The sequence below is a fragment of the Mytilus galloprovincialis genome, chromosome 7 (genome assembly GCF_965363235.1).
Source record: "Mytilus galloprovincialis chromosome 7, xbMytGall1.hap1.1, whole genome shotgun sequence".
In the NCBI taxonomy this organism is placed as follows: Eukaryota; Metazoa; Mollusca; class Bivalvia; order Mytilida; family Mytilidae; genus Mytilus; species Mytilus galloprovincialis.
Genome location: NC_134844.1, coordinates 68,719,785 through 68,734,018, shown reverse-complemented (window position 1 = coordinate 68,734,018; position 14,234 = coordinate 68,719,785). Strand labels below are relative to the sequence as shown.

At 33.8% G+C, this 14,234-nt stretch overlaps 2 protein-coding genes and 1 pseudogene across 2 annotated transcripts in view; 1 reads left to right on the top strand and 2 right to left on the bottom strand.

The window, feature by feature from the left end:
* The window catches only part of LOC143083543 (dopamine beta-hydroxylase-like), a 284,123-nt gene that overhangs the window by 133,403 nt on the left and 136,486 nt on the right, over positions 1-14,234 (bottom strand). The window lies entirely within an intron of this gene.
* LOC143081908 (uncharacterized) lies at positions 2,340-5,144 on the top strand. Its single transcript, XM_076257557.1, has 5 exons — positions 2,340-2,593; positions 3,064-3,088; positions 3,919-4,020; positions 4,351-4,514; positions 4,864-5,144. The coding sequence occupies exons 1-5, from the start codon at positions 2,537-2,539 to the stop codon at positions 4,963-4,965; spliced, it is 450 nt and encodes a 149-aa protein (XP_076113672.1). The 5' UTR covers positions 2,340-2,536; the 3' UTR covers positions 4,966-5,144.
* LOC143084080 (uncharacterized) lies at positions 5,338-8,273 on the bottom strand (annotated as a pseudogene).

Genomic DNA, 14,234 nt, shown 5'->3' with positions numbered 1-14,234 from the left:
AACATATTTCCATTTATTATTAGATTGAAACAGTTTTCTAACCCATGTAGATTTGAATGCTATGATGAAGGAATTAAGATTGGTCATTTTCAATCCACCTTCACTGTAATCCTTTTGTAACAGCTCCTTATTGACTGTATGAACAGGTCAATTCCAAATAAATGTAAAAATAAGCTCATTAATCTTTTTCACAATTTCTTGATTTGGGTTTGGCAATATAATTATAAGGTGATTAAGGACTGGTAAAATTAGAGTTTTTACAACTGTAATTTTCCCAATTACTGTAAGATTTCTTTTTGACCATATTTTGATTAGATTTTTTATCTGCAAAACTCTCTCATTATAATTGATGTTAATAATTTTATCAAGATCTACGTCAAAATTAATACCCAATAACTTAAAAGATGTTGCACCCCAGGATAAATATTTGTTTGGACAAAGTTTGTCACTACAGTATCTTTTACTCCCAATCCAAACTACCTGTGTTTTAGAAAAGTTTATATTTACCCCGAGAGGTTTGCATACCAATCTAATTCATTTAAAGTTTGATTTAAGGACTGTTCACTTCCATCTAAAATAAGTGAAGTATCATCTGCAAACTGTGATCACAGTTATGCCAGTTATATTTTTATTCCCCCGTATTCTAATTGCCAAAATTTCTGCACAAAGTATAAAACGGTAGGGTGATAAGGGATCCCCTTGTCTACAGCCACGTCCTATTTGAAAAAAGTCTGAAAGATTTCCTCCCTGAAGGACTGCAGATGAGATATTATTATAAAATACTTTAACCCAGTTCATAACAGATTCACCAAAATTAAAAAATTGCAATACTGACAACAAAAAGTCCCCAGATAGAGAATCAAATGCTTTTTCAAAATCAATTAAAAGCAATAAACCTTGAATGTTATGTTCTTCTGTATATTGTAAAAGATCATAAATCAATCTGATGTTATCCCCAATAAAACGCCCACTAATAAAACCAGTTTGATCTAAATCAATCAGTTTGTCTAAAACTTTTTTAAATCTACTAGCAATAACCCCTGAACCAATTTTGTATACAGTATTAAGCAAGGAGATAGGTCTCCAATTTTTTAGTAAATGCCTTGGTTTATTGTCTTTTGGTAAGCATGTAATGATTCCCTGTCTTTGAGTCACTGATAAATGTCCCAAATTTGACCCATAATTTAAAGATTTAACAACAAAAGATTTCAAATCCTTCCAGAAAAACTTTAAAAAATCTGTTGAAAAACCATCTGACCCTGGTGATTTATTAGTATTCATTTTCTGTAAAGTAATGCTAGCTTCATTAATAGGTGTCTCCCCTTCTAAATTCAACTGTTCATCCACAGATAATTTATTAAAATTTAAATCTTTCAAATCTCTTTCTAAATCACTCAGTTTACACCCATTGCCAATAGTATCCTTATTTTTGTATAAATTTTCATAAAAGTATTTTGCCACCTTTAAAATATCAAATTGATTTGTAATAATTTTCCCATCATCTTTTTCGACTTTGGGAATTATTTTGCTTGTAAAGTTTTTTTATTCAAGACCGCAAAAATACTTTGTAGGTTTTTCACCTTCTTCAATCCACTGCACTCTAGAGCGTATAAATTTACCTCTAATCTTTTCTTTTCTTATACTTTCTAATTTATTTTTAGTTTTAGGCATGAAAATTATTTTTGAAAATATCTAGTTTGTTGAACTTAATAAATCACAATTGTTTTTTATTCGTTTGTAGTGATTGAGCTTTTAGTTTTACCAGTTTATAAAACAAGATATAACGATTCTAGAGAACGTTAACTTTTCTGTTTCTATTTCGGATTTAATTTCTTAACGTAATTAAGATTTACCACAACTTCATTTGCAGTATCACTGGTGGTAAGCGGATGGTCGTAACTAAAAGTTACGACCATCCGTTAAAGGGAGACAACTCTATGGATAAATTTTTCTTTTCCGATTTTCGGGCAATAAAAGCTCTAGTTCAACCAAACCGCTTGTCTCATACCAACTAATCGTTAGTGCGTTGATATTAAGATAAAATTTGATACATAATAACATTCTAGTTTTTGTAAAATTATCATTAAAAAATTCGAGCATGATGGTCGTAACTAAAATATTATGAATGTTGAAGATGGTCGTAAGTTACATTTGTGATGGTCGTAACTTATTATAAATATTTCCGAATAAGGCAAGTCAAGAGTTTTAAAAGTGGCTTTTTATTACATAAATAAAATTTATATGGTGTTTCATTGGCGGAACCAGGGGGAGGGTTCCTGGGGTTGGAACCCCCCCTTTTTTTAACGATTAATGCATTTGAATGGGCAAATATAGTTGGACCCCCTTTTTTATCCTAGGTTGGGAACCCCTCCGTTATAAAATGGATGGATGAGCCCCTGTGTTTTTATTTTTCTACATACAACGTATAATAAAGCAATTTCGTCGTCGGCACAAGAGAAAGTCATGCAAAGCGAGACTATGATTTAATTGTCACAGCGCGATCGTTTACACACTATTTCTCGCAGATATAGACTACATGGAAGCTATCAACGACAGGGACCACGACGGGCAGGACACATTAGTAGAAGTAGAAGTACGTATTATTAAACTAAATAACATTATTATCTGTTTATTTGTTGTGATTGGTAGCACGTACACGGCTTTTGTGTACATTTTATGGTAATGTTTAGTATTATGTACACTTGTGTTGATCCAATGCTAAACATATGGAAATTTTATAGAAAATGTACAGCCTTTACCATTGTACCTTAATATTTTGCGAGTATGTACTTGATATTAAAAAGGAATACGTGCATGCATTTCTAGCAAAGATTTCCTAAATACATGTTGAAAAATTATATATTGGTTTAAATACATAAAGATACAGACCAAATCAAGTACACCTTCTAAGGTGCGCTCGACTTTATGTATCTGTAGATACAGAACAGTGGGGGAAAAAAAAGAAATAGAGAACAATGGAAAAATAAATGTTAGAATGTTTTTTTTTTTATTTTGTTAGGTTATAATGTACATGTATGTCAATGTTTGCTCATTTTTTTTAAGGATGAACTATTAAACACCTCGAACGGTAAGAATTATTAATTTGTTAGTTTTAGAGCAATAGTATTATCATATGTTATATATATAAAGAAGATGTTGTATGATAGTCAATGAGACAACTCTGTACAAGAGACCAAAAGAACACAGAAATAAACAACTATGTCACCATAAGGCCTTCAACATGAGCAAAACCAATACCGCATAGTCAGATATAAAAGGCCCCGAAATGACAATTTAGTTGATTTATATTTGTTATGTTCATTTTTTTTTAATTTGTTATTGTTTATTTTTCAGTATTGTGAAGAGGTTTTAAAACAATAAATACTAACATAATTATATGTCCAAAAAAGATTGATATGCCATATAAATAGCAATCATTAATTTTCTGGAGTGATGGATTTCTTTTAAAATTATAAAAAGTATATACAGTTTTGCTTTCGGCCTTTCATATGAAATTAAATTGATCGAACAGAACAAAGCGGAAATCCTCATGTTTTTGCTCATTTTTCAATACAAAAAAAATACAAAAAAGACCTTAGTTATAGTGATAAGTTCATCAAGATTGATGTATTGGTTCTAATACATGTGAATTAGTTTAATAGATTATATTTGTTCTGTCATAATTATGATGACTTGTTAGCCTGGAACATATGAAATATATCAAATTCACAATCAGGATTATCTCTATGTATTGTAGATTTCGAGTTAAGATGCATAAAAAGTAACTGTGCCAAAATTTCAACAACAAAAAGGACAATATATTTGAAACTTTCTAATTAGGTTTGTTCGTTAAGTGTTAAGAGTATTTGCTTGTTTAAATGTTTTTATCACTCTTCATGAAGAAAGTAATTTTCATAGTTACAGTGGATGAAATTGAAGCCCTGGATGGTTCTATTGTGACATTCCGACAACCCGAGGTAACTGCTCAAAGCACGCCAATGTACAAGGATAGATTGAAAGGTAAAATAAAATAAACGGTGTTCTGGTTCATAAAGTAGGGTAAAAAGGGACCCATACGTTTAGACTGATGGTTCATAAATTGTATACGCCCTCTTAATATCGCTTTGACATTATTTAACAAACTTTACAAGTGTGGACACATATCAATGTCATATATTCATATAATAAATAACTGTTAATCACTAGCTTACGTTTAAAAGGAATTGCATAGTGTTTACTCAATTTGTTAAACTTTCACATTCTTAACGTTTATATTGAAACGGGACATTGTAACAACTGATCAATAAAGTGTTATGGCAATTATTTTTATCATGAAATATACTATTTCAGATCTTAACCAATGTGAGACGTGTGGCAAAGTGTACGAATCTAGGCCCGGCTTCCTTTCTCACATAGCTATGAAACACACACAACCTAAATATGTGTGCAAATTATGCAACCAAGGATTTCAATCCAAGACCTTGTTTAAGGCACATAGGCTTCGGCATGTGGAGGTAGATATACTTTATAGCGTTAAATTCATATACAATCAATGCAAATGACTTATTTTTTTAAATCGCAATGCTTCAATTATTGCCCCTTCATAGGTCATCGGAGGGGTTTTAAGTTTTATCCCTGTACGTCAATATGTCCAGTTGAAAGTATTGTGAGCTTCAACTGATGGACTTGAGTATAGCCATCATTGATCCTAACAAAGTTCAGCATTTATAACCATTTGTTATAAAATCACATAACATATATATTTATACATTGTTATACATTTGTATATTCACATTTCTATGTGTGTAATTTCCCCAGAAAATTAATGAAAATCAATACATGTATGAATACCTTTTATTTCAGGAAAAACAGTTTAAGTGTGATGTTTGTGAAAAGGAGTATGTGCACAAAAAAAGACCTAAATGCACATATCAAGGCAAAGAACGGCAACGATGCAGGATATAAATGCACAAAGTGCAGTAGAGTTTACCAGTATGCAAAGGGCTTGCAGAAACACATAAATGCTATGCACAAAGAAATATCATTTGCATGTGCATTTTGCAATGCAAGATTCATGTATAAAGCTAATCTGACTAGGCATATAAAAAATAAACATTAAAATAGAGGATTTTCACTTATCTTTAACACACACGTTGAATAATAATTGTTGAACTTTGTTTGTCGGGTATAAACTCAAGTTTTGTGTATCTGCGTTCTGTTACTTTTATACGTTTTACTATTTTTTTAAATATACAACTAAAGTGTTTAAAAGAATATACTATTTCAAATTGAGAAAGGAAAACGGGAATGTGGCAAAGATATAACAACCGGGCCATATAGCAGACAATATTTGTTTATTTGTCTATAATTCCATTAACTCGTCATCCAGTATACCAAACCTCCTGTGGGGTAAGACTTTTTCTTCATTGGTTTTGTGAAAAGAACGTGCCCCCTCTGCACCTTTGCCTGGTAACCCGTATGGTGTTATAGTACCGCTTTTTCTTTTTGGATTTTTGGTCTTTCTCTCCTCCATATCAAACACATGCCTTCTGAAATAAAGTTTTGAAGAAAATCTTAAAAAAGAAATGTGAGTTTATTGATTAAAACCTTTTCATGTATCGGTCACTTTTGTATATATTTTGCATCTAAACACATTAATACTGGTTGCTTTGATCTTTTTTACAGATTGGTGATGAATTTCTATGTATGGGTTTTGAAAAATAAGCCGATAAAAATGATGATCTTGTAGTACTTATGGGCGATTAGTTTAAGAAATACCTAGCTATTATAAGTCTCCTTTCAAATGGATTAATGGCTTGCAAGTTGGTACCGTCTATTTCCATTGGTATGTTTTCCTGCAGTGGTCTCTCTGGGTACACTCTAGTACGTCTGGAAGTGCGCATGACAAAATGTCTGAAATAGAATATGAAAAAGAATATACATGAGTGCACATTCATTTTTTTGTTCATATTCTACGTAAATTGGTTTATGGTATCAACGTTCTAGCTATGACCCGGAATTAAATAAGGCAAAATAACATTGTTCTTTTTTCTTCTTCAAAATAAACCTTAAAGACAGCTGACTATCAAATAAACGGACATGTTATGGCGGGTACATTAACATCATCGTGATCATCAAATGATTAGTGAAAAACAAAACACGTCCTGCACATGGACTTTTGTAAATACATATAATACTTTCAAAACTTTAGTTTACATAATTAACTGTGAAAACAATAACAACAGCTCCTTTTACCAAAAAAATATGGGAAACATAAAAGCAGTTGAGCTTAAACAAATTAATGTTAAAGGTGCGAGTATTGCTTTGTAGCGGCATTAGCCTGCAACTAGAGTGTTTTTTACATGAAAGTGATATGGCTCTCTCTAAACACGGGTCGGCCCTTTTTTGTCTCCTTCCGACCACGGCCTATCATTGTATTTGAAGACCATAATCACAAATGATGTAAAGGGAGACCGGTTTATTTGTAAGCCCTCACTTAAAAAACTATATAGCAACATACCTGTCCTCATTTAATCTTTGCACATTCAGATATTGAGCGGCACCTAATGCTGTAGGTATGTCGTCGGGTCGAAGCACACCGGTCCCCTTTGGATCATAATCCTTAGTAAAAGAAAGTTTAAGACTAAATCATATAATGTAAGTACTACATGTACTAGCATAACGTTTTTATTCATCCAGATTATTTAGTTTCATATGTTATTAACAAACTAAAGTCAATATCAAAAAATGTATTTAATATTGTAAAATCTATTGAAGCAGAAGAGGAATAATATGTTTACATAAACAACAAAACAATTTGTGTATTTGTAAAGGTTGAGACTTTTTCGGTGTTTTAAGGTCAATATGAAAAAAAGATACAGGTTAATCGTTATAATGAGACTATTAACTATATGTGGTATACCGAATCGGACTATTTACCGGATTTGTAATAACATAAGCAACAAGACGGGTGCCACATGTGGAGCAGGATCTGCTTACCCTTCCGGAGAACCTGAGATCACCCCTAGATTTTGGTGGGGTTCGTGTTTTTAGTTTTCTATGTTGTGTCATGTGTACTATTGTTTTTCTGTTTGTCTTTTTCATTTTTAGCCATGGCTTTGTCAGTTTGTTTTAGATTTATGAGTTTGACTATCCCTTTGGTATCTTTCGTCCCTCTTTTACACTAAATCAAAATAATAACATCTAAAAATTTACACGAGCACACAATTTAAAATTGACAATGGTAAACCGGTAGAAAAGCTCAATTTATGTGTAAATTCGCATTATATAAAATATGTGATTACCTGAAATGCAGAAAAAAATGTTTCTGAGTCCAAGCTGGTTATTGCCCGTTGATTGTAACTTTCATTACTATCTATCAATGCATAAAGTTGCAGTCGTCGATCAACATTTATCAAAAATCCTTCGAATTGTGCCATAGGCATCCCTTCGACATGTGAACCTGGTGGTGGAAAATGCCCGACTTTCAGAAACTGCAATAGATAATCTCTCATATCTAACAACCATCTAATTCTTTGATGCAATGGGATACCTCAACAATCAATAGCACTGTACCAATTTCTTATCAGTTCGCACCAGAGCGCTTCATTATGACAACCATTTTTATCCATTTCAAGCTGCACTTTGTGACTGAAAGTTGTTTGAGCAAATGCATTACTTTGGCGGTCTCTGAGTTCTTTTGCAATTTCAACTGAAAGACCTGTTCTGTTTTGTACTGACTTCTCTGCAACCTTCCACCATGCTTCTGGCTGTATACCCATGTTGATCATGCCGGACGAACAACATTTTGACCGATTGTTAACTAGTAGGTGGTGGGGATCAATTATTGGTTGTACAATTTGAGAACTAATTTCTGATGATTGTGCGTACCATTGCGGAATGTGATAATGAAAACCAGTGTCAGTACGAATATCCCATGAGCCATTGAACATGTTACTATTATCCCATTCACGAAAAGCATCAAAAAAGTGCATCTGTGCGTAGGCAACATTGACTGCGTCTGACGTCCATGCTTTGATGTGATTTTCTGTCAATGTCTTTAATGGTTTGGGAGTTCTGGTCCGTTCTGGTAAAACAGATTTATCCCCATACACAGGTGATACCATGTTAACAAGTTGAGCTTTTAGTGACGTTGTTGTCAAAACATGACCTGAATTGGTCAGATTTAAAATGGTTTTCAGTTGAAGTACAGTGAAATTCTTCCTTACACTGTCCGCATTGGCAAGCAGCAATCTCAATGACTCGACTGTCATTGATTCCCATTTCGAAGAATCCTTATCGCAATCTAATGCAAGCAAAGCAATTAAAACGGCTACAAAATCTTCTTCAGTTGGTTCATACAACTCAGCTAGTGTGTTGTCAATTGACTCAGTGGTATCAATTTCTCTTAAACTACTAGTACTAGATTTTCAGCAGTTGATTTGCCTGCCAGTCGTACAAGATTTACAGCATCTACGTCCATTTTGTTGATTAAATCAACAGGCAAATATTGCAATATATCCAATTCGGGATCGTGTTGTTTTGCTGCGAGTGTTTCCATGTCACAAGTTTCTTTCTTACTTTTCTGTAAAACTCTAGCAATGTTATTTGGTGACCCGACATGTTTTATCTTCTTTTTTAATTCAATGCTTCTTCCATTAATGTCAAAATTACTCAGTAATTGATCCCTGCTTTTAGTTAGTGGTAGACAGCAATTATTCAGCAGCTTTACCAGTTTGTCGTGTTTTGTCATCTTTACAACATCGGCCCAATACATCCTCATAAATTTACATATTGTGAGTGGTTTTCCAAAATCATTTGCTAATGAAATCTCCAAGAACTGACCATCGAACGCTATCACCCGGACAGACATTTGACGACTATAACATGCATCTACAGCTTTAGTCAACATTTTTCTAACGGATGTCATATATAAACTGAAACCGCCAAGTCCATATTGTATAGGTACCGCATATCCGCCAGTCAGCCTGTGAAGATCAGATGCTACAGTAACCAAGACTTCTTTTGCTGGCTTTCGTAAGATATTGTAGGCATCAGTCAGTGCTGTCGTACACTTTTCTAGAGATGACGCAATGTCGTCTAGGGATGGCATTAAAGGAAATGATTTTAAACCATTTGAGTGACATCCATAAACACCATCCTTCGTTTGTGCTGGTTCACATGAACAAGGTTTTGCTTGCAAAGATGGAAATTCTCCAACGAAGGTACAACTAGTTGAATACTTGTTTAGTCTTTCTAAAAGCTCTTTACTTATCGGATTCCGTTTTGTAGGACGGACAGCACTACCACTTCCATAAATTTCGGTACATAACTCCCAAATGTCATTCATTAGAGCTTGGTCCATAGATCCAGTGATAAAAGTTGAACTTTCCGGTGTAAAACTCAGATAACCTATCTTATTGCATTCTTTTGCTGTCATTTGACTCAATATCTGTGTGGTATAGTAAACAGAAATTTTGTAATGGACGTCTGTAGTTCTTTTCTTTCCAGGCATAGGACATTTTATTTCAAATGCCATTTCATTTACGTTTGATGCAGTTGTACCAGAGCCATCACCGCTAATAATGGCATACGAATCTCCAATGGGAATCTTTTCGCAACCATCCTCAACGAATATTAGACTGGGAAAGTAGGCTGGTATTATTTTCCCTACAAGAGTTCCAATACCGTTTATTTCCTGCTCTGTTCCATAGTCAAACAATGTTTGTAATTCGTCAGGTATTGCCTCTGTAAGGCCTCCATATGTCTTGTCGAAATGTCTCTGTTGCTCTTTTAAAGTGCTTAAACCTAGAGCTTTAAATATAGTACTGCCCGTAATTCGACTTTCTTTGCGGAGATTAAGCCAGCTGTCCGATCGTTGTTTCGTAATGTGTGCATCATCCTGTGAATCGTCCAATTCAATCCCAGTAAGAGTTCGAAGGCATTTATAATTACTTTGCGAATCAAGAGAAATAGTGGTATTTGTGCCGTAAACGTAATTATTTTCAGTTCCATTAATACATGCTATTGTGAAGCCAAGTTTGTCTATGTAAATCTTTGATGATACTTTGTGAATGTATAATTTTTGTCTGCCAAAAACTTATAGCATTCGCCAACTTACTTGTTTTCCAATCGCCTTCAACTACTTTTATTAAGTTTTCTAGATGTATTTTGCGCTTAACGATAAGCTCCCGTAGTTCTTTAATACGATTACTCATATTAAGAATTGTTACTATGAATGCTTGTTTTGCATTTGATAAGTTTGTATCTGAAAAGTCGGTCATTTTATTGAAGCCATCTATGACACTAGTTTCTACAACGGTTTTCACTGTTGACACCACTAAGACCTCATCTGATAGATGCGTTTTTCTTTCTGCTAACGTCGGTGGAGGCTCGTCTCCAGCTAGATCTTCGTCTCCCATTTCTCCAAACCCAATAGCAATTTTTTTCCCATCAATTGACAGTTTGATATCCTTTCCTTGCTGTCTAGCAGCGAATGCGTCAAGGGATAAGTTTAATATACCAGGATGTCCAGCATCAGCTGTAAATCTAGCAACTTCTTTTGTTATGATGGGATTTGAAGGCACAGCAAAGTTGATTTCACAGTCTTTAGGGCCAATGGAACTCTTTTCGTCACCTAAACCGTCTCCTTTGTACCCACGAAAAAAGTTTATTCCCTTTCCTTTGAATAGTTTGTACACCGTGCACCAGAATGTTAAAGATTTGTCATCATATCTCATATGCGATATTGTTTTTGTGTTATAAAACCTTCCAATATCTAAAAGTAGATGAAATGCTATATTCCTTATTAGTACTCCATTCTTAATACATTGTAATATAGATATAAAGTCACTAATGCGATCCATATCCTTCATTTTTTTAATCACGCCTGGGATAAGCTTGAATACATGATCATCGTCAGTTTGGTTGGCCTTTTCATCATGATTGTTAATAGTGGCATTTGGATATTTTTTAAATGTAATGCGTTTCTCGTGTGTGTTAATGTAACATGTATGTCCGGTCTGCTTATATCTGCCAATATCCAGGAGAGAGATACTGAATTCCAAAGATTGGTAAGATCTATCCCCAGTTGTGTCGTTTAAAATTTTTCGGCGTATCTTAAAATTGTCAGATATGTTGTGCTTTTGTAAACTATGGTTTAGGATGTCAGACGGGTTATCAGACATATAGGCACATACCAAATCGGAGCACATAAATGCCTCTGAAAGTGAAAATATAAAGGTGATGTACATGTGTTCTCTTATTTTAAAGATTATCTTCAACATCTCATTTGAAAAAAAAGTTATTAGAAGACCAATCTTCATTTCAGAATATCCTAAAATCAACACTCAGACGAAAAAAATACGTGACAGTTTATGATACATAGATAATTAATCCACAAGAAACGGCATCATTAGGATGACTAGTTGAAGAAATTATTGTCCCTTACGTTTTTTCACTTAAACCCATATACATTAGAACTGCGTATGTTTTATTTATACTTTTATAACTTAATTTATTCATACTTTAATGAAAGAAATCAATTATTAATATTGTATTAGTAAACCTTATATGAAAGGTGAGATTATGGTTATATGCACAGTAATTTTAAAATCCTGTTATAAAAGCTGGTTTCAACACTAGAGTTACGATCATTTTTCAAAAGTTACGATCATCTTTTAAAAGTTACGATCATCTTTCAAAAGTTACGACCATCTTTCAAAAGTTACGACCATCTTCTGTTAGTTACGACCATCATCCAAAACATTAAAGTTGAAGTTACGACCATCACACATGTTAGTTACGACCATCATGCTCGAATTTTTGAATGTCTATTTCACAAAAATTCAAATGATTTTATATATCAAACTTTATTGCAGTACCAACTCGCTAATGATAAGTGTGTATGAGACGAGCAGCTAAGCTCAAATGAACCTTTTACTGCCCGAAAATCGGATAAGACAAACTTACCTCCATAGTTGTCTCCCATTTTCAGATGGTCGTAACTTTTAGTTACGACCATCCGCTTACCACCAGTGAGTATACACACGAACGTTTCAAGGACAATTGGTACGGATTCTTCGTACGCATATTGCTGCTCACAAGGAAGCTATTAAACCAAGAGTTCCAAATGGTGAAGTTGAAATCATCCCTTCGTAAATTTTACGGACGCCATCACGAGTTGGTTGACCGTTATTGAATAACCGTTTCACAAATGATATCGGATATGTTCCTTACGTCGTAACTACAATCCCCTTCCCTTTTATGAATGTGACCTACCGAATTAGACTTATTACCGAATTTGTTATCACATAAGCAACACGACGGGTGCCACATGTGGAGCAGGATCTGCTTACACTTCTGGAGCACCTGAAATCACTCCTCGTTTTAGTGGGGTTCGTGTTGTTTATTCTTTAGTTTTCTATGTTGTGTCATGTGTACTTTTGTTTGTCTGTTTGTCTTTTTCATTTTTAGTCATGACGTTGTCAGTTTATTTTCGATTTATGAGTTTGACTGTCCCTTTGGTATCTTTCGTCCCTCTTTTATATGCTATTTGTGTCCAAACTATACAGAACAAACTTTATAAACGACCATACCTATTAACATCATAGTCCGTTACAGAAAGTGAATAATCTCAGCTATTCAAAGTATGCTGGAAATAACTTTGACGGTACATGTCAAATGAACCTTGATTCTTGTCAAGCATTATCTAAGAACAACACACATTTAAGACTGTCAAAGTATCCGTTCCTTGATTATTGATCACCGAAAAATTTAGTGGTGGATTTCTTATCTACTATTGAATCGATCAAATATTGTTTTAAAATTCAACGCTATACTCAGTTAGAGATGAATACTATTTTTATACCAATTGCTTTTACACCAGTCTATAAAATTTCAACAAAAAATAATGTTGCTTCATACGAATCAAAGGAAAACTTGCTTAATATGAACCTGTGATTGAGAGAAAACGAGGTGTCAAACTCATGATCATGCTGGTACTTAATTCTATATTTTGTATTTTCGTTTTAGACATTATGTAAGATGATGTCGGATATGTTCCTCATGTCTTTACTACAATCCCGTTCCCTTTTCAAGAACATTACTTATTGAATTAGACCAGGTTTTGGAGGGGTTTGTGTTGTATGGTCTTCATTTATCTATGTTGTGTTGAGTGGACTATTATTTGTATATTTGTAATGTTCCTCTGGTATCTTTCGCCCCTCTTTAAGAATACAGCTGCATCCATATCTACTTTAGGTTAAGGTTTAAAGCAGCAAGTTTAAGAGTTCTTATTGTGTTTTACTAATTGTGTTTATCATGTTGTTCACTTTATGAAGAATTGTCAACTCACAAAGGATTCAAAATGTATCTTTCACTCAGTTTTGGTGGGGTTCATGTTGCTCACTCGTATGGGTGTCTATGTGATGTTTTGTGCACAGTTGTTGGTATGTTTATTTGTTGGTCTGTTCATTATTTCAGTTATTGTGTTGTCAGATTTTAGATCGGATGAGTTTGAATTTCCCTTTGGTATGAAACAACATTTAGGAGTTCCAACATTCGAGACCAAAGTGTAGGTATTGTGATTGGCATACTCATATCAATTAGGGATGTATAGTTGGTTCAACCACTCCTAATCAAACAGAAAGAGTATCTTGCTCAGCAAAAGTTATCTTTTGTTGCTGTAGTGTATGTCATTATTGTTTTTTGTTTAATTGATTTGTATCGAAATTAAGCTGATACTTTTTCCAAAATTATTTACTACATAACCAGTGTTTGTCACATGCAGACTTTAAAAAGCACATATATGTTCAAGTTCTAACTATAGTTGCACTCCGCTAGCTTCAATAGTGTTACTAGTATTGTCTATTGTATTAATATGTTTGGCATCAAAATTAAATAGAACCGCATATCCTTCCACATGTCTTATCACTTTAGAATACTATATATCAGTGGTTCTAGAAATCTAAGATGTAACCATGCAGTTTTAGAATTTACCCTTCAGGTTGACTTTGCAAGTGTTAGTGCAAATAGCATAATTCATAACTGTTGTACTTCATAAATAAACTCATCATAGATACCAGGATTGAATTTTTTACTTACGACAGACGCGCGTTTCGTCTACAAAAGAATCATCAGTGACGCTCGAATCCAAAAAAAGTCAAATAAATACGAAGATGAAGAGCATTGAGGACCAAAATCACTAAACGTTTTGCCAAATACAGCTAATGTAA

Bases quoted from the DNA above. Each gene is read 5' to 3' on its own strand.
- LOC143081908 (XM_076257557.1), top strand. From the start codon at position 2,537: ATGGAAGCTATCAACGACAGGGACCACGACGGGCAGGACACATTAGTA. The intron at 3,089-3,918 runs GTAAGAATTATT...TAATTTTCATAG, and splicing joins ACTATTAAACACCTCGAACG to TTACAGTGGATGAAATTGAA. The intron at 4,515-4,863 runs GTAGATATACTT...CTTTTATTTCAG, and splicing joins ATAGGCTTCGGCATGTGGAG to GAAAAACAGTTTAAGTGTGA.